Source organism: Pituophis catenifer, unplaced genomic scaffold, assembly GCF_029215685.1.
Source record: "Pituophis catenifer annectens isolate HBS135680 unplaced genomic scaffold, rPitCat1.0.hap2 SCAF_4, whole genome shotgun sequence".
NCBI lineage: Eukaryota > Metazoa > Chordata > Lepidosauria > Squamata > Colubridae > Pituophis > Pituophis catenifer.
Genome location: NW_027256884.1, coordinates 132,061,555 through 132,077,688, shown reverse-complemented (window position 1 = coordinate 132,077,688; position 16,134 = coordinate 132,061,555). Strand labels below are relative to the sequence as shown.

At 60.5% G+C, this 16,134-nt stretch overlaps 4 protein-coding genes across 6 annotated transcripts; 3 read left to right on the top strand and 1 right to left on the bottom strand.

The window, feature by feature from the left end:
• The first annotated feature begins 471 nt into the window (after window positions 1-471).
• TAF10 (TATA-box binding protein associated factor 10) lies at window positions 472-1,545 on the top strand. 2 transcript variants are annotated; one of them, XM_070944170.1, is made up of 5 exons: window positions 473-719; window positions 798-991; window positions 1,075-1,139; window positions 1,215-1,329; window positions 1,408-1,545. In XM_070944170.1, the coding sequence occupies exons 1-5, from the start codon at window positions 515-517 to the stop codon at window positions 1,495-1,497; spliced, it is 669 nt and encodes a 222-aa protein (XP_070800271.1). In that variant the 5' UTR covers window positions 473-514; the 3' UTR covers window positions 1,498-1,545. The 2 variants fall into 2 exon arrangements, with proteins under 2 accessions (XP_070800270.1, XP_070800271.1); XM_070944169.1 differs by having other exon boundaries at window positions 472-991.
• A 344-nt stretch (window positions 1,546-1,889) lies between these two features.
• Window positions 1,890-8,675, bottom strand: ILK (integrin linked kinase). The gene is made up of 12 exons (XM_070943103.1): window positions 8,525-8,675; window positions 7,948-8,113; window positions 7,755-7,850; window positions 7,542-7,638; window positions 4,527-4,610; window positions 4,339-4,424; window positions 4,129-4,238; window positions 3,907-4,034; window positions 2,817-2,938; window positions 2,633-2,732; window positions 2,413-2,543; window positions 1,890-2,333 (listed from the first exon to the last, which is right to left on the bottom strand). Exons 1-12 carry the CDS (start codon window positions 8,611-8,613, stop codon window positions 2,184-2,186), a joined length of 1,359 nt encoding a protein of 452 aa, XP_070799204.1. The 5' UTR covers window positions 8,614-8,675; the 3' UTR covers window positions 1,890-2,183.
• Window positions 8,676-8,822: 147 nt separating this feature from the next.
• On the top strand, window positions 8,823-11,214 carry RRP8 (ribosomal RNA processing 8). The gene is made up of 6 exons (XM_070943104.1): window positions 8,823-9,087; window positions 9,483-9,921; window positions 10,475-10,604; window positions 10,682-10,788; window positions 10,877-10,973; window positions 11,047-11,214. Exons 1-6 carry the CDS (start codon window positions 8,829-8,831, stop codon window positions 11,167-11,169), a joined length of 1,155 nt encoding a protein of 384 aa, XP_070799205.1. The 5' UTR covers window positions 8,823-8,828; the 3' UTR covers window positions 11,170-11,214.
• A 5-nt stretch (window positions 11,215-11,219) lies between these two features.
• LOC139316396 (F-box/WD repeat-containing protein 7-like) lies at window positions 11,220-16,127 on the top strand. Of its 2 annotated transcripts, XM_070943102.1 has the most exons (12): window positions 11,272-11,427; window positions 11,520-11,969; window positions 12,186-12,271; window positions 12,358-12,496; window positions 12,763-12,897; window positions 13,566-13,689; window positions 13,788-13,924; window positions 14,371-14,484; window positions 14,566-14,747; window positions 14,847-15,072; window positions 15,197-15,407; window positions 15,684-16,127. In XM_070943102.1, the coding sequence occupies exons 1-12, from the start codon at window positions 11,305-11,307 to the stop codon at window positions 15,950-15,952; spliced, it is 2,196 nt and encodes a 731-aa protein (XP_070799203.1). In that variant the 5' UTR covers window positions 11,272-11,304; the 3' UTR covers window positions 15,953-16,127. The 2 variants fall into 2 exon arrangements, with proteins under 2 accessions (XP_070799201.1, XP_070799203.1); XM_070943100.1 differs by having other exon boundaries at window positions 11,220-11,969.
• Window positions 16,128-16,134: the final 7 nt, after the last annotated feature.

The window sequence follows — 16,134 nt, the reverse complement described above, 5'->3', positions numbered from 1 at the left end:
CCCGGAGGAAGAGCCGGTGCAATCCTGAGACGGGCTGCGAGAAGATTCAGGGTCGCCCCACCTAGAATCCCTCGCCACTGGTCTTCATGGATTAAGTTAGGCAGGTTTTCTGTCCATCGGGGCAAGCCAAGGAAGGCTGGGCCGTCTCTGGCCTTGAGGGAATTGCTCCTGACCTGCCAGCAAGATTGTCTTGAGGCGAGTCCAGGAGGCTTCCAGGGGCGGCTTGTATGGTTTTCCTCCAGGGGCTACGGAGCCAGGGGTTCGGCTGGTGGGGAAAGCATCAGCCTGGCCCCAAAGAGGGAGAGCCCCGCAGGCGGAACGCCTTTCCCTTCACGGGGCCCGTCTCCAGGGAGCCCAGCCGGAACTCCTGCCCAAACCAAACCCCGCCCCCGCCCCCGCCCCCTGAGCGGCGCGCCGGAGGGGAGGAGCCACGTCAGTCCTGCTTCCGGGGGGCGGTGCGATCGGAGCGCCTGCGCAGAAAGCGCCGCCGTCCCCGCCGGAGCTCGCCGGATCCATGAGCGGCAGCGGGGCGGGCGGTAGCAGCAGCAGCGGCGGCGGCGGCGGGGGAACCGGCACGGGAGGGGGGGTCGCGGAGCCCGACCCCAGCCCAGCGGCGCCCGCGGCCCTCCCGCCCCCGCCGCCGCCCCCCGCCGCCTCCGCCGGGGACTCGGGCGCCAAGGGCAGCCCGGGCGTGGCGGGGGCCGCCGTGGGGGCGGCCGGTGAGTGGCGGGGCGGGGCGGGCGGGGCAGGGAGGGGGCCCCCGCCGCCCGGCCGCTCTCACGCGTCGCCCCCCGCAGGCCTCGCCGCCGCCTCCCTGGCGCAGCCTGTCGAGGGGCCGCCGCCGCCGCTGCCCAACGGAGTCTTTGCGCCGCTCGCGGGCGCCGCCAATGGGGACGCCAAGCCCGCCGCCGCCGCCCCTCCGCCCGGCTCGGCTTCGTCCGGCGCGCCGCTCGTGGACTTCCTGCTGCAGCTGGAGGACTACACGCCCACGGTGGGTCCCGGGCGGGAGGGAGGGCGGGCGGGCGAGCTGGCGTCGCGGCCCGTTCCACGCCTGACTTGGCCCCGCTCTTGCAGATCCCGGACGCCGTGACCGGATACTACCTGAACCGCGCCGGCTTCGAGGCGTCTGACCCGCGCATGTGAGTGTAGCGGGGCTCCCGGGGCCTTCGGGGGAGCCCGCCCGAACCGAGCCAACCCTCCCTCCCTCCCTGCAGCATCCGGCTGGTCTCTTTGGCGGCCCAGAAGTTCATCTCGGACGTGGCCAACGACGCCCTGCAGCACTGCAAGATGAAGGGCACGGCCTCCTGCAGCTCCCGCAACAAGAGCAAGGTGAGTGGGGAGGGGGCGGTGGACGCTTTGGGGAGGGGGCTCTGACCTCTCGGCTGCTGCTGCCTCTCCTTCTGGCAGGACAAGAAGCACACGCTGACCATGGAGGATCTGGCCCCTGCGCTGGCCGAGTATGGCATCAATGTCAAGAAACCCCATTATTTCACCTGAAAACCCCTCCCTCTCCCCCATTCTTTATTAAAGTCTCTCTGGTCCCCATCTCCTGCTTTGGTTACTGTCAGGACCCCCTGCTGCCATGCATGGTTCTGGCGTTGGGTGCTCTGCTACTACTGTGGTATTCCTCCTGTGGTATCACCCCCCCCCCCCCAAAAAAAATCCCTCATCTTTTTGTTCTGGCACAGAAGCCAGGAGGTGACTCTTCCCAGATACCTGTTGGTGGGGGAAAAGGTGCTCCTTGCATACCAGGAGCACCTCTCTGTGGCAAAAGGATCATGGCCACACAGAACACAGGCTGCCGCCCTTGCAAATGTGCTTCCCCATTCTGTGGTTCAGAGGCAGCCTGGATTCCCTCCCCATGGAAGCAGCACAAAAGGCCCGCCTGCTTCAGTGACAGCTGTTTATTTGGGCCACAGGGGGCTTTGTCCTGGGCCTGTGTAGAAAAGATAAAAACTGTAGCACAGCCAGGTGGGAGTGCAGGGTGGTCTTGGCACAAGAGGTGGCCAGAGATACGGGGCGTGAAGGCAGCAGGGAGAGTGCAAGGCCGAGCAGCCCCCTTCTGGAGCCTGCCCTTGGCAGGCGGCCCCCTCAATCTGTACCGTGTGCAGGGAGTCCTCGCTCTGGCCCTTGACTCTTCCTGAAGGCACTTAGGGCCGGCCAGTGGCTGCCGGACGGGCCCCTCACTTCTCCTGCATCTTTTCAAGAATAGGGACAATCATGTCAAATTTGGGACGCTTGGCAGGGTCTTCGTTCATGCAGATCTTCATCAGCTTGCAAATATGAGGGGAGATGCCGGGGGGGATGGTGGGTCGCAGCCCCTCCAAGGCAACCTGCAAAGAGACACCAGAACGTTGCTGGCACCCACTGGACAGCCTGGCAGAACCCTTTTGTTGTTCTGGCAAAGCTTACCTTCATGCCAATCTCCATGTTGGAGAGGTCAGCGAATGGCACTTCCCGGGTCACCAGTTCCCACAGGAGCACCGCAAAACTCCACATGTCTGCCGAACGCCGGTTAATCTCCTCGGCCTTCTTCTGTAGAGCTGTGAGGAGGAAGAGGGTTGTCTGGGAGAAGCTGTGGATGTGCTCTGCTGGGGAAGCAGAGGAGTACTTGCCCCCCAACTCCACTCACCTTCTGGTGCCACCCAAGCTGGGGCATACATCCTGCCCGGGCACTGGAAGGAAAACTTCACATCCGCCATGCCAATCCTGGCCGTCATGTCCTCGTCTATCTGTTCCGGGGAAGAGATGGGTGAGGCTGTGCCCCGGGTCTGCTCTGCCCAGTGCACCAACCTCCCTGCCTGCCCCCAACTGACCATGATGCCACGACTGTTGAGATAGTGGCGAGGGAGGAGAGGTTCCAAGGTGTGCAGGAAGGCCATTCCCCTTGAGACATCCAGGGCAAATTTCACTGCCTGCGTTTGGTCTACCACAAAATCTGGAGAGAAGGCAGGAAGGGCATCAGGGACTGAGGACGGTCATCTTGGGCAAAAGGGAAATTATGAGATGGAAACGAGAGATATTCCCCCTTCCCCCACTGGGGCGCATTGGCTCTGCTGCCAAGCTGCTCTTAACCTTCCCATGTTGTTAAAGTTTTATCAGAATCTGCCTGCCTGTCTATAATTCGGTGAGTCTGTGGAAATGCTTTCTAGTAAGCCAGCAGGGTCACTTTGCACCGCGAGAAATTGGGGCTGCCTGTGCAGTGGGGCTACACCCCAGGGCTGCAGAGGAGGAAGGAAAAACACTTGCAAGGGACCCATGCCCAGATCCAGCCTCCAGGGGGAGCAGGGACTTTCCAGCCCCAGAGAGGGGCTGCCTACAGGCCCTCCGAAGAAGCCCACCGAAGATCTGTAGGGATGACCAAGCGGAGTCCGAGGGCCAGGTCAGTCAGGACATCAATTAGGATGACGCACTACACTCCCACAAGAAATTAAGTAAAAATAAGGTCCCCCCTGCCTCCCGCGAGTGAATTGACTCTTATCTGGTGCCAATTTGCCTTGACCAACAAGAGATCAGATTCTTGGGCAAAGATAGCGTGGAATAAACTTGGGGTGCTTTGAAGTAAACTCCTCTTCCTGGTTACTTGTGCCTGACAGACCTACTGCAAGGGAGGTGCTGGACTGCCTCCCCCCCCCCCAATGGGGTCAAACAAATACTTCAGGTTGGCCTGGGACAAACTATTTTAATTTGGGGGAGGTCGCATGATATACTTTCACATGGCCAGTCCACAGCTTCCATAAAACATGACTCGGTCTCAACTTGGAGCTGTTTCTGTTTTGAGAACGGCCTGGTGCAAAATCGCCAATGATTTCATGCAGCCGGTCAGTGACTTTGGGACCTTTGCTACCCACCCACCCCTTTGCTGGGCTGTAAGGAGGCCCCATCACACCCAGTGGCAAGACTCACTAGTGCCTTCGTGCAGTACATTGTAAAGGGAGCCGTAGGGCATCCAGTGGGTGATGATGATGGGGTGCGGAGCGGGTGGTGACTGGCAGGCCCCCAGCACTGGCAGCACATTTGGGTGGGAGAAAATCCTGTGAGGAAAGAGACAGGTCAGCTTTGACACCTCCAAAGACAGGCCCGGATGCTGCTGAAGGGGCAAGGCAGAGACCACCCAGCCCTGTTCACCTGAGCTTGGGGTACTCCTCATTGAAGTCCCGGCTCTTCCGGGTTGTCCAGTCGCGGATCTTGAGGACCTTGATGACAATGTCGTTCCCCTGCCAGCGCCCCTTCCAGAGCTGCAGGGAAGTGGAGGGGTCAGGGCACCTGGTAGAGCCATGAATGGGGGACCCCCTCCCCATTTGTACCGGGGGAGGGCAGGGGAGCTGGGAGCAGCACCTCTCCGGACTGGTTCTCGTTGAGTTTGTGACCCAGGCTCAGCTGCCGAAAGTCAATCCCTGCCAGCTTGTTCAGGGTTCCGTTACCTAGGAAAGGAGAAAGGCCAGAGGAGAGGGTCAGGATTCCCCCCCACCCTCCTGTTCTGGCCCAGAAGCCCCCTTGCCTCCCTCTGGAAAGCCATCTCTTACGTGGTCGAGTCCGCGTGGTGCCTTTCCAAAACGTGTCTTTGTAGGGGAGGCGGGTCAGGCTTTGACCGGACTTCTCTGCACGCTCTGGAAGAGCAGAGGGAGCGGTCAGGGAAGCCAGAGAGCAGCATCGCAGGAAAGGAGACTTGATCCCCGTTCCCTTTTCTGGGCATTCCTTCCATCATCCCTCCCCAAATTTACCCAAGGAAACTGGTGGCTGGGGGGGGAGGGGGTTTGGCAGCAAAGCCACAGATGGATTGAAAGAATTCTGGGGGTTTTGGGAAACCCAATTTTTGCTTTAGGACCACGTGGAACAAACATGGAAGACAGACTCCTAGGGCTGGAAGGGACCTCAGAGGTCTTACAGTCCAACCCCTTGCTCAAGGCAGACCTTATACAATCCTGGTCAAACCTCCAGCGATGGAGCACCCACAGCCCTGGGAGGGAAGCTGTTCCATTGAATAATTGTTCTCTGTGTCAGAAAATTTGCCCCTTTAATAAGCATCTCTACGTGTCGCTTCTTGTCCTGCCTTCAGATACTTTGGAGAACAAGTCAGTCCCCTCGTCTCTGTGGTGACCTCTCAAGCCCTGGAAGAGAGTCCTCCTGTCCCCCCAATCTTCTTCAATAGGCTAGGCATATCCTATATTATTTATTTTATTTTCTATGCCGCCCATCTCCCCTACAAGGTTCATTGTACCTCGAGACTCCTCATCGTTGTTGCTCATCTCTGCATGTTTTCTAGGCCTCAGAATCTCAGAATTGGACACAGTATTCCTTGTCACTGCAGTATAAAGCAGTACTAGCACTTCTCTCGACACTGTCCCAGGATTGCATTGGCTATTTTGGCAGCTACAACACATTGCTGGCTCGGTGGTCCACTAGGACATTTAGATCTCTCTTCTTAATAAATTATTTTTATTTAGCACAAATTACTTGTCTAAGAAGATTCTCAGTCATCCAGGTCGTGGTTGTCCCAAAGGTGCTTTTTCCAAGAGGCAACTAGACTTTCTGGTTTTTCTTTGAAGACGTTTTTCATCCAAGAAGTTTCTTCACTTCTGAAGTTCTAAAGAACTGAATAAGCTTCTTGGATGAGAAGCGAAACATTTTCAAAGAAAGTCCATCTGCTTCTTTGGGACAACCATGACCTGGATGACAGAGAATCTCCATAGACATTTCTCTGAGCTGCGCTCTCGATGCCCTTGGATCGAGAGGGGGAGGCAGCTGTTCCTCCTCAGAGGGGATCTGCTGCCTATCAGCATCACTGCATGTCAGCAGCTGATCCTCTCCTGTGTCTGGGAGGGCAGGCAGCTCTCCATCAGGTCGACCATCTCCCTCAATGCCTGAGGGGCCTGAGAAGGCATCGTCTTCAGCCCTGGCCTCTCCAAACATGCCAAGGGAGATGTGCCATCCCCGTTAGACATTCCTGGTTCCAACTCAAGCTCCACACCAAACTTGGGTTGCCTGAATTTCGAGGCAGCCTGGTGACTTGCTTCACACAAGGGGCCACAAGAAAAAGAACCTTGTGGGGGTGCTCCTCTGTCCTGGTCCTGTTAGATCTCTCAGCGGCTTTTGATACCATCGACCATGGTATCATGCTGCACCGGTTGGAAGAGTTAGGGGTGGGAGGCACTGTGTTGCGGTGGTTCTCCTCCTTTCTCTCTGACCGGTCGCAGTCTGTGTTGACAGGGGGACAGAGGTCGACCCCGAGGCCCCGCATATGTGGGGTGCCGCAAGGGTCGGTCCTCTCGCCTCTCCTGTTCAACATTTATGTGAAGCCGCTGGGCGAGATCATCCGTGGTTTCGGGGTGGAGTACCATCAGTACGCTGACGACACCCAGCTGTACATCTCCACCCCGGACCACCCCAACGATGCCCTTGAAGTGATGTCCCGGTGCCTGGAGGCCGTACGGATCTGGATGGGGAGGAACAGGCTCAGGCTCAACCCATCCAAGACCGAGTGGCTGTGGTTTCCGACGTCCCGATATAGTCAGTTGACGCCATCACTGACTATTGGGGGCGAATCATTGGCCCCCACGGAGAGGGCTCGCAACTTGGGCGTCCTCCTGGACTCACGGCTGTCTTTAGAAGAGCACTTGACGGCCATGACCGGGAGGATTTTTTATCAGGTTCGCCTGATTCGCCAGTTGCGTCCCTTTCTGGATCGGGACTCGTTACGCACGGTCACTCATGCCCTCGTCACCTCCCGCCTGGACTATTGCAACACTCTCTACATGGGGCTCCCCTTGAGGTGCACTCAGAGGCTCCAACTGGCGCAGAGTGCGGCCGCGTGGGTGGTTATGGGAGCGACATGGCGCTCCCATGTAACACCTCTCCTGCGCGAGCTGCACTGGCTCCCGGTGGTCTTCCGGGTACACTTCAAGGTTTTGGTTACCACCTTTAAAGCGCTCCATGGCTTAGGACTTGGTTATTTACGGGACCGCCTACTACCACCAATAGCCTCCCACCGGCCAGTACGCTCTCATAGAGAGGGACTCCTCCGGGTGCCGTCAGCCAAACAGTGTCGACTGGCGGCCCCTAGGGGGAGAGCCTTCTCTGTGGGGGCACCTACCATCTGGAATGAGCTCCCCCCGGAGATACGGAGGATCCCGGATCTGCGCTCCTTCCGCCGTGCTGTGAAGACCTTTTTATTCCATCAGGCGGGCTTGGCCTAATTTCTTCCCTTTTTAAATATGTAAATTTTAATCTGTTTTTAAATTATTGGTGTGTTTTAATCTGTCTGGGCCAAAATGATTTAATTTGATTTTATCTGGTTTTTAAATTTTTTGTATTTATGTATTTTATTGTTGGCTGTTCACCGCCCTGAGTCCTTCGGGAGTAGGGTGGTATACAAATCAAATCAAATAAAAAAATAAAAATAAAAATAAATAAACCACTTTTGGTGCCTGCCTGCCAGGTAATAGCAGGGCAGGTCCTCAGGCTAACTCTGCCCCTCCCACCAAAGAGCAGCAGCAGCAGCAGAAGAAAGAAGTCAGAGGTCGGCTAGAAGAGGGGCGCACCTCTCAATGTATCCCGCAGGGGCTCCTTTGCCTTGTCCAGGGGCGTCTCTCCATATTTGTTGCAGATGCTGACTAGCGCCCCGCTGGCCACCAGGTCCTGGCAGCAACAGGGAGGGAAAGTGAGGCAAGGAGACGGCCCCTATTCGCAGCCCAAGCAACCAGGGACTACGGCCAGGCCCAGATGACTACAGCTCCCTGGAAGCCCACACACACCTCTGCCACCTGCTCTTGGGCCCAGAAACAGGCGTAATGGAGAGGGGTGTTGCCATGCTCGTTGGCGGCATTGATGTCTGCCTTGAACTGGATCAGCTGCACCGGGAGAGAATGGAGAGTCAGGGCATCAGGACGGCAGCAGCAGCAGCACCTGCCCCACTCTCTGCCCCCCCCCCCCGACCCGGCATCCCACCTTCTGGACGATGTCGCGGTGCCCGTGGCTGGCGGCCAGGTGCAAGGGGGTGTCGTCTCCCCGGTTCATGACATTGATGCGGGCGCCGCGCATGACCAGCATGTCCACCACGCTGGAGCGCCCTTCGCGGCAAGCCCAGTGCAGGGGGCTGAAGCCATGGTCGTCCCTGCCAGGAAGGGAGGAAGCGAGGGAGGGAAGCGGTGGCGGGAGGCAGCGCCCAGCCTCTCCCTCCCTCCCTCCCTCCTCCGCGGCCTGGGCGGGCAGCGCCAGCGGGCGGCCCTTAAAAGGAGATCGGAGCGGGGCGGGGAGGCGCTCCGGCCGGCCACCGTTTCCGCTGGGGCGGGGGTCTCGCGGGCAGCCCTCGGGGCCAGCGCCCACCCACCAGAGGCCCGGAACAGCCGCCGGCCGGAGGGGCTCCCAACGAACGGCCGGAGGTGCCCCGCCGCCCGGCTCTCCCCACCCCGCAGGCTCGCCGGCGGCTCAGCAGCGGCGCTCCCGGAAAAGCCGCGCGGCTGGAAAGCACCGCCGGCCCCGGCTGCCTCCTAAGCGGCCCCCGCCCGCCCGCCCGCCCGCTCACCCCTGGTTGAGGTCGTTCTCGGTGTTGTCCAGCCAGAGACGCACGGCCACCGCGTTGCCCTCGCGGCACTGCGTGAAGATGTCGTCCATCGCCCCGCGCCCTCGGCCGCCGCCTTCCCCGCGCGCTCCGGGTGTGGCCGCTCCGCGCCGTTCGCCCCGCCCCGCCCCGCCCCGCCCCGCCAGCTGGCGGCAGGGGCCAACCGGGCGCGGCGCCGCCATCCGGCCACCAGGGGGAGCGCGCGGGCCTCCGCGGCGCTGGGCGTTGCGCAAGTTCCGGCGCGCGGGTTCCGGCGGCCGCGGCGAGGATGCCGGCGCGGAGGACTCCGGCGGCGGGTTCCTGCGCAGGACGACCGTCGCTGCTCTGCCGGCAGCGTCTCCGGGCCGCCCTGGGCCGGCGGCCACGGCCTGAGGCCCTGTGCAGCCTTGCGGCCTCGGAGCCGGGCAAGAGAGTTCCGGGCGGCGGGCGGCGCGGAGACGAGGCGGCCGAGAGCGCGGGCGGCCACCGGGAGAGCCGCCGTTGTGCGCCAGGGCCCGGCGAGAAGCTCAGCGGCCGGAGAGTGCCAGGTACGGGAGTCTGCGCCTCAAGCGAGGCTCCGAGAGGAGCGGCTCGCCTCAGCCAAAGCGCTGCCTGCGCCCCGAGGGAAAGCCGAGCCGCCCCGACCAGCTGCGAGAATCGGTTTGCCGTCCGGAGCCGCGCCGCCATCGGGGGAGCCTCCTCGGGGACTGGGCGCAGTGATCCGCTCGGAGGAGCCAGGCTACGCGGCCGGGGATCCGGCGGTAACTCGCGAGCGGTCTGAGAGGACAGGACCCCACCCGGCCTGGATGCAAGGAAGGTCCGCTCCCCGCCACTCAAAAAAAAATCAATCAATCGAGATCTCGCCTGTGCGCCGGGGCAGGGATGGTTCTCGTGGACCAGCCTCTCGGTCCTCGTAGGCCTTATACGAAGGGCTTCTGTCTAGGTGAAGTGGCAGCGAAGGAGGGCAGCCCAGCGTCCAGCACGGGAGCCCAGGAGCTGAGGCAGCAGCTGACCAGGAAACAGTGGAGAAACCGGCAGAAGAACAAGCGGCGGCAGAAGAACAAGTTCAAGGCCTCCAGTGGCCCGCTTCTGGCATCTTCTGTGTCAGACAACCCTCCGGATGACCAGAGAGGCCTGACCCCGGGTACTGAGGTGCCTGACAGGCAGACACCGTCCCTGCGGCAGCGCCTGGAGAGCCGCCTGGATGCTGCTCGATTCCGCTACATCAACCAGCTGCTGTACACATGCTCCAGCCGAGAGGCAGCCCAGCTTTTCCAGGAAGACCCCGAGGCTTTAGCTGTCTACCACCGAGGTTTTGCCTTGCAGGCGGCCCGCTGGCCCGAGCGACCGGTGGAGCGCTTTGTGCACTATCTTCAACATAGGTCAGAGTGAGCTCAGTCCAGTGCGGAGGATGGTGGGGGGGGGCTCCCTGGACTGCTGTTGTGATCTATGAGCTCTGGGCCATGCTGTGGCTCGAGATATGGGCTTTGGTCCAGTTCTCTTTTGGGGCTCAACAAGTTTATTTTCTAGTTGAATTTGCGGTCACAGTATTTTCTGTGTGACTGCTCTCTCCTGCTGTTAACTTTTTGGCAAATGTTACAAAACAGCCTTTGTCCCTTGGTACGCCTGCTGGAAGGGCTTCCCTGTGCCAGGGAACAAACACACAAGAGAACGTAAAGGAGCCTGTGAGGCAAGCGGGTTTATTAGGATACAGGAAATTATTTTCTGTTGATTGAAGGAACTCCTCTTAATCTAAGCAAAAGAAAATAAGCCTGCTACTGTCCCTCCCCCCTTCCATGTGGCAGGCTTTCTTCTGAGCGAGGGGGGGGGGCTTCTCTACATCGGCCTCTCCAGATTCAAAACTGGTGGCCAGGCTGTATACCGGGTGTAGGGAGGCTGTTCTGCCGGTGATAACTTGCCGTCTCCACCCCGCAGACCGGCCTCCCTGGTTGTAGCTGACTTTGGCTGCGGGGATTGCACCCTGGCTCGCAGCCTGCCCAACCGGGTGCACTGCTTCGACCTGGCTGCCCTGGACCCGCGTGTGACCGTCTGCGACATGGCACAGGTAGGCCAGCCGGGCCGGCTCCACACGCCCCCTCCCGCCGGCTCGCCTCGCCGGACAGCTGTTCTTGTCGCCCACAGGTGCCGCTGGAGGACGCCTCCGTGGACGTGGCCGTTTTCTGCCTGGCGCTGATGGGCACCAACCTGCGCGAGATCCTGCAAGAGGCTCACCGCGTCCTGCGAGCGGGGTAAGGGAAGGGGGGGCGCGGGGGCGGCCGCTGGGCTGACTCCCGAGGCCGGCCGGGAGAACACTCGCGCTCTTTCTCTCCGCCGCAGGGGGACCCTGCTGGTGGCCGAGGTGGCGAGCCGCTTCGCGGACCTACGGGCCTTCCTGGGGGCGCTGGCCCGGCTGGGCTTCCGGCTGACCTCCAAGGTAGGTAGGTGGGCGGGCGGGCGGGGCGGGGCCGGGCTGCCGCGGACCCCTCCAACTGCCTCTCCCTCCGCAGGATGTTTCGGGCAGCCACTTCTACACCTTCGAGCTGCGCAAGAGCGACCGGGCGGAAGCGGCGAAAGCGGCCGAGGAGCCGCGCGGACTGGCCCTGCGGCCCTGCCTGTACAAGCGCCGGTGACGTCGGGGCTCCCTCCCGACCAATAAAGGCCCGTCTTGCTGGCGAGTAGCGGCTCTTGTGTGGCTCTCTGGGAAATGTGGGCGGGGCGGGTGGTTTGCGCAGGCGCGCGGCGGCGGGCCGAGCGCGGCGGTAGCGATGTCGGGGTCCGGGTCCGGGGGTGGCAGGATAGACGTCAACCGGGCCGGCGCGGCGGAGCTGGAGCGCGCGTTGGTCGGGATCGGACGCCGCCGAGCGCGAGGGATCGTGCGCAAGAGGGAGGTGAGCGGCGACTCGGGGGGTGGCGGCGGCGGCGGCTGTTTCGGGGCGGAGGTGCCGCGGGCGCCCGCCTGACCGTCTCCCGGCCCGCGCAGGAGCTGAGGGGCTTTGGCCGCCTGGAGGACCTGCTGCGCGTCAAGGGCATCACCGCCCGGACCCTGGAGGTGAACCGTCAGCGCGTGACCTGCTCGCACCGCCCGGAGACTCCCGACGGCGCCCAAGGCTCTCCGCGCGCTGGCAGGGAGGCCGCGGGGGCGCGCAGCCTCGCTTCCCCTTCGCAGGATGGCGGCGGCGGCGGCGGCGGCGGAGCAGGAGGACCGCGCGGAGAAGTCGCCGCTGTCCGCAGCCCCGGAGGGCCGGAACGCAGTCCTGAGCGCGGCGGCCGACCCGGTTCCCCGCGAGGCAGCGGCGAGTCGGAGGAGGAGAGCGAGAGCAGCGACGAGGCGGGCGGGGACGGTTATTTCTACTACACGGTGGACGAGCGCTGGATCGACTATGTGGAGCGGACGGAAGGCGGGGGGCTCCTCCAGCACTCCCGGCCCAAGGTAGGGAAGACGGGCCGGGGCTGCGAGGAGCCCGCCGGGCAGGCTTCCCACTCCGCAGCCGGCTTCGAGGTTTTGCGACTTTGCAGATTCTGCAGGAGCTTGATTTGATGGGAGGCGGGGCGTGGCCGCGGAGCCTGCTTATTTCGGGAGGGATCCGGTCGGGTCTGAGCCCCCAGATGGCTGGGGCTGCTGATGTCCTGGTCTCTCCTGCTGCAGATGAAGCGTAAGTCGGAGGCCGGGGGTCCCGAGAGCAAAACCCAGTCCCCAGGGAAGAAGCTCTGCAAAAGTTCCGAGCCGGGCAGGTAAGGCCCCTGGGTGGGTGGGTATGACGGGGGGAGGGTGTTGGGGCGTTTGCTAGGGAAAGTGGCTGACTTTGCTCTTTCCTCAGGGTGCTGGGTCCCTGCATAGCACGGCCTGCGGCCACTTTTGGGGATCTTCGGAATGCCAAGGCTGGCCAGGTGCGATGCCGGCACATCCCTCCCGTGGCTCCGCCCCCTGAGCTGCAGGACTGGTTACGCACTTTCCAGGTGTGCAAATGGCAGGCTGAGGACTTCTAGCCAAGGAGGCCCATCAGAGGTTTGGGGGTTTGGAAGGATGGGCTTTCTGGGTTGAGGCCCTGGCTGTCGGTGGTCTATTTTCTTTCTATGGGGTGTTTGCGGCACATGCTGTAGATGCAATGAGCATAAAACATTTTTAGCTGTTGCTACTGTTTGTAGAAATGGATGAGAGAACAAGCTTGTTCCTCTTTGTCCTTTTTCTACTCCTCCGCGTACCTTCTTTGGCTTCCTGTCAGCGCTGGAGTGGCCCGGAGAAGCTGCTGGCCCTGGATGAGCTCATTGACCGCTGTGAGCCCCCTCAGATTAAGCACATGATGCAAGTGATTGAGCCCCAGTTCCAGCGTGACTTCATCTCACTTCTGCCGAAGGAGGTGGGTGGCCTGTTTGGAAGGAGGCCTCACACAGTGCCAGGTGTGACATAGCTGAGAGGGGGTTGTTTGGCACAAAACAAGTCTTTTTACAGAAGCGTAAGCGTGAATGACGTCGTTAGAGAGTTTCAGGCAGTCCCACGAAAGAACGTAACTAGAAAAAGGATAAAGTCCGAGGGAAGATGAAAGTAGAGCTTCTCTTGTGCTACTCATACAACGGACACAAGGAAATCGGAGAGGGCCACGGAACCCAGGACTTCTGCCTTCTGGGATGGTAGCAAAGAGGGCTTGTGAGGTGGAGCCTGAAGGTGGCAAAAGCTTAATGTATTAGAAGCAAGGGGGCCGAGACAGTTGCAGTGGGGCAGGTCCAGATGGGAGGCTGGGCTCTGTTCCTGGCCAGGTCCTGGGGCACGCAGCAGACCTTCAGAGGGCGTGGATGAGTCTGTCCAGCTTTGCAGAGCCACCTGGAAAGGTTGCCAGAGAAGAAACGTGGGGGTGCTACATGTCACTGCCCTTGAGCAGTTACGATTATTGGCACGGCATCTAGCTGGACAATGGTCCTGTCCAAAGGAGGGAAGAAGTTGCTTGGTGGGCTCCGGGTGGCACATGGCCTGAGGACACCGTCTGGGCTTTGAACAGCCCCCAAGTCGCAGCTCTCCTTTCCCTTCCAGCTGGCTCTCTATGTCCTCTCCTTCCTGGAGCCTCGGGACCTGCTCCGAGCTGCGCAGACGTGTCGCTACTGGCGTATTCTGGCTGAAGACAACCTGCTCTGGCGGGAGAAGTGCCGCGATGGAGGTGAGGTCCAGCTTCCACCCTTGCTTTGCCTGGTTGGTGTAGGTCGGGCTCCCCCTGGCCATCCTTGCTCTGACGATGCCCCCCCGGTCCCTCTGCAGGTATTGAAGAGCCACTGAGCCTGCGTAAGCGTCGGCTGCTGAGCCCGGGCTTCATGTACAGCCCTTGGAAGCTGGCCTTTCTACGGCAGCATCGCATTGATATGAACTGGCGCAATGGAGATGCCCGGCCCCCCAAGGTATGCAGAGCATCCCCCCCCCCTCCAAGATTACTTTCATCTGATAGCCTCCTTTTTCATCTTGCTTGCTCTGAATCTACCCTCGGGAATGTGAAGGTTGGGAGTGGGGCGGGATGGACTGCAAGGCAAGAGCCTTGCCTGTCTCTGCAGTAACCACAGTAGGAATGTGGTCTCTGAACTGGTCTCAATGCCCCTCGCGTACTCAGGAAGAGGAGCTGCCAGTGAGGAGGATCCAGAAGTGGGGCAAGCAAAGAGAGAAGGTTGCTCGCCTACGGATATCTCATTCGTCCACATTTAAAGATTGGAAACCCCGCTGCGGGCTCTGTGCTTACGGCCATTGATCCTCGGGCTTGCTCCAAGCTGCAGAGCTTAAATCGAGCTCTCCTGGAAGAAGACACTCCTTTGTTGGGGCTGCAGCTCACTTGTTTGTTCTGTGCCCGGAGCAGGTCCTGAAAGGTCACGATGACCACGTCATCACCTGTCTCCAGTTCTGTGGCAACCGCATTGTCAGTGGCTCAGATGACAACACGCTCAAGGTTTGGTCTGCCATCACCGGTGAGGTGAGCCCCAGTTCAGCTTCTCTTGTGGGGGATGCCTTCTTTGCCCTGCCTGGCCTTTCTGAACTTCTGCTTCTCCCACAGTGTGTGCAGACTCTGGTAGGACACACTGGTGGCGTTTGGTCCTCCCAGATGAGGGACAATATTATCATCAGTGGCTCTACAGACCGGACCTTGAAAGTGTGGAATGCAGACACAGGCGAATGCGTGCACACACTCTATGGTCACACCTCTACTGTGCGTTGCATGCATCTTCATGACACTAGGTAGAGGAGCCTGGGGTAGGAGAGGGGTGTCCGGAAAGCCGGCTTGGGTTTCCTATGGTGTCAAACCTGAGGCTGAGGCTACTTCCCTTCCCTTGGCAGGGTGGTGAGTGGCTCCCGGGATGCCACTCTCCGTCTTTGGGATATAGAGACCGGGCAGTGCCTACATGTGCTAATGGGACATGTGGCTGCTGTGCGCTGCGTCCAGTACGATGGGTATAAGGTGGTGAGCGGTGCCTACGACTACACAGTAAAAGTCTGGGATCCGGAGACAGAGAGCTGCACCCACACTTTACAAGGCCACACCAACCGCGTCTATTCCCTGCAGGTGAGGCTCTCTCCTTGGGTTTGGGAGAGTCATAGTTGGAAAGGACTTTGGAGGGGGTGGGGAGGTGTCCAGCCCAACTCTCCAGAGCTGCTCATTTGCAACTTTGTCTCTTACCATTGGGCAGTTCGATGGCACCCACATTGTGAGTGGCTCCCTTGACACCTCAATCCGCGTATGGGATGCTGAGAGCGGCAACTGCTTGCACACCCTGATGGGGCACCAGTCCCTCACCAGCGGCATGGAATTGCGGGAAAATATCCTCGTCTCTGGCAATGCTGACTCCACTGTGAAAATTTGGGATATCAAAACGGGACAGTGCTTGCAGACTCTTCAAGGTAAGAGTGGCAGGGGGCTGAGATTGGCTCACCTGCAGCGTCCAACCTGATGGAAGGTGGGCCCAAGAGCTGAGCATGGCAGTGGCCTCTCAGGCTGCTTTGGGGAAACTGCCAGGGAGGGCCAGGTCTGGTGCTGCTGCTGCTCTTGTAAAGGGAGGGCTGCGTGCCATGCCTGGAAGGAGCTCCGGCGGCTGGGCGTGGAGGAAGTGGGGCCATTGGCTTCACTTGGAAGAATGACAGATGCACCGTCCCACCTTCCCCCCTCCCCTTTTGCAGGGCCCAGTAAGCACCAGAGCGCAGTCACCTGCCTCCAGTTCAGTTCCAAGTTTGTCGTGACCAGCTCTGACGACGGCACAGTCAAGCTGTGGGATCTCAAGACGGGGGAATTTGTGCGCAACCTGGTTGCTCTGGAAAGTGGGGGCAGTGGGGGGGTTGTCTGGCGCATCCGTGCCTCCAACACCAAGCTTGTGTGTGCTGTGGGCAGCCGCAATGGCACTGAAGAAACCAAGCTGCTGGTGCTGGACTTTGATGTGGACCTGAAATGAGGGACTGGACTGCTTGGGGAGCCTGCGGGCCGGGTGGCCCCACTGGGGGATGGGGTGGGGGTGTTCGAGGTCATCTTATTTATAACTGAAGCAGGGGACCTCCGTGGCTGGTAAAGTGGGAGAGCACCGGGGGACTGTTTTGTACACACTCATAATATATGGTTTTATTTCTGTAGTTACGG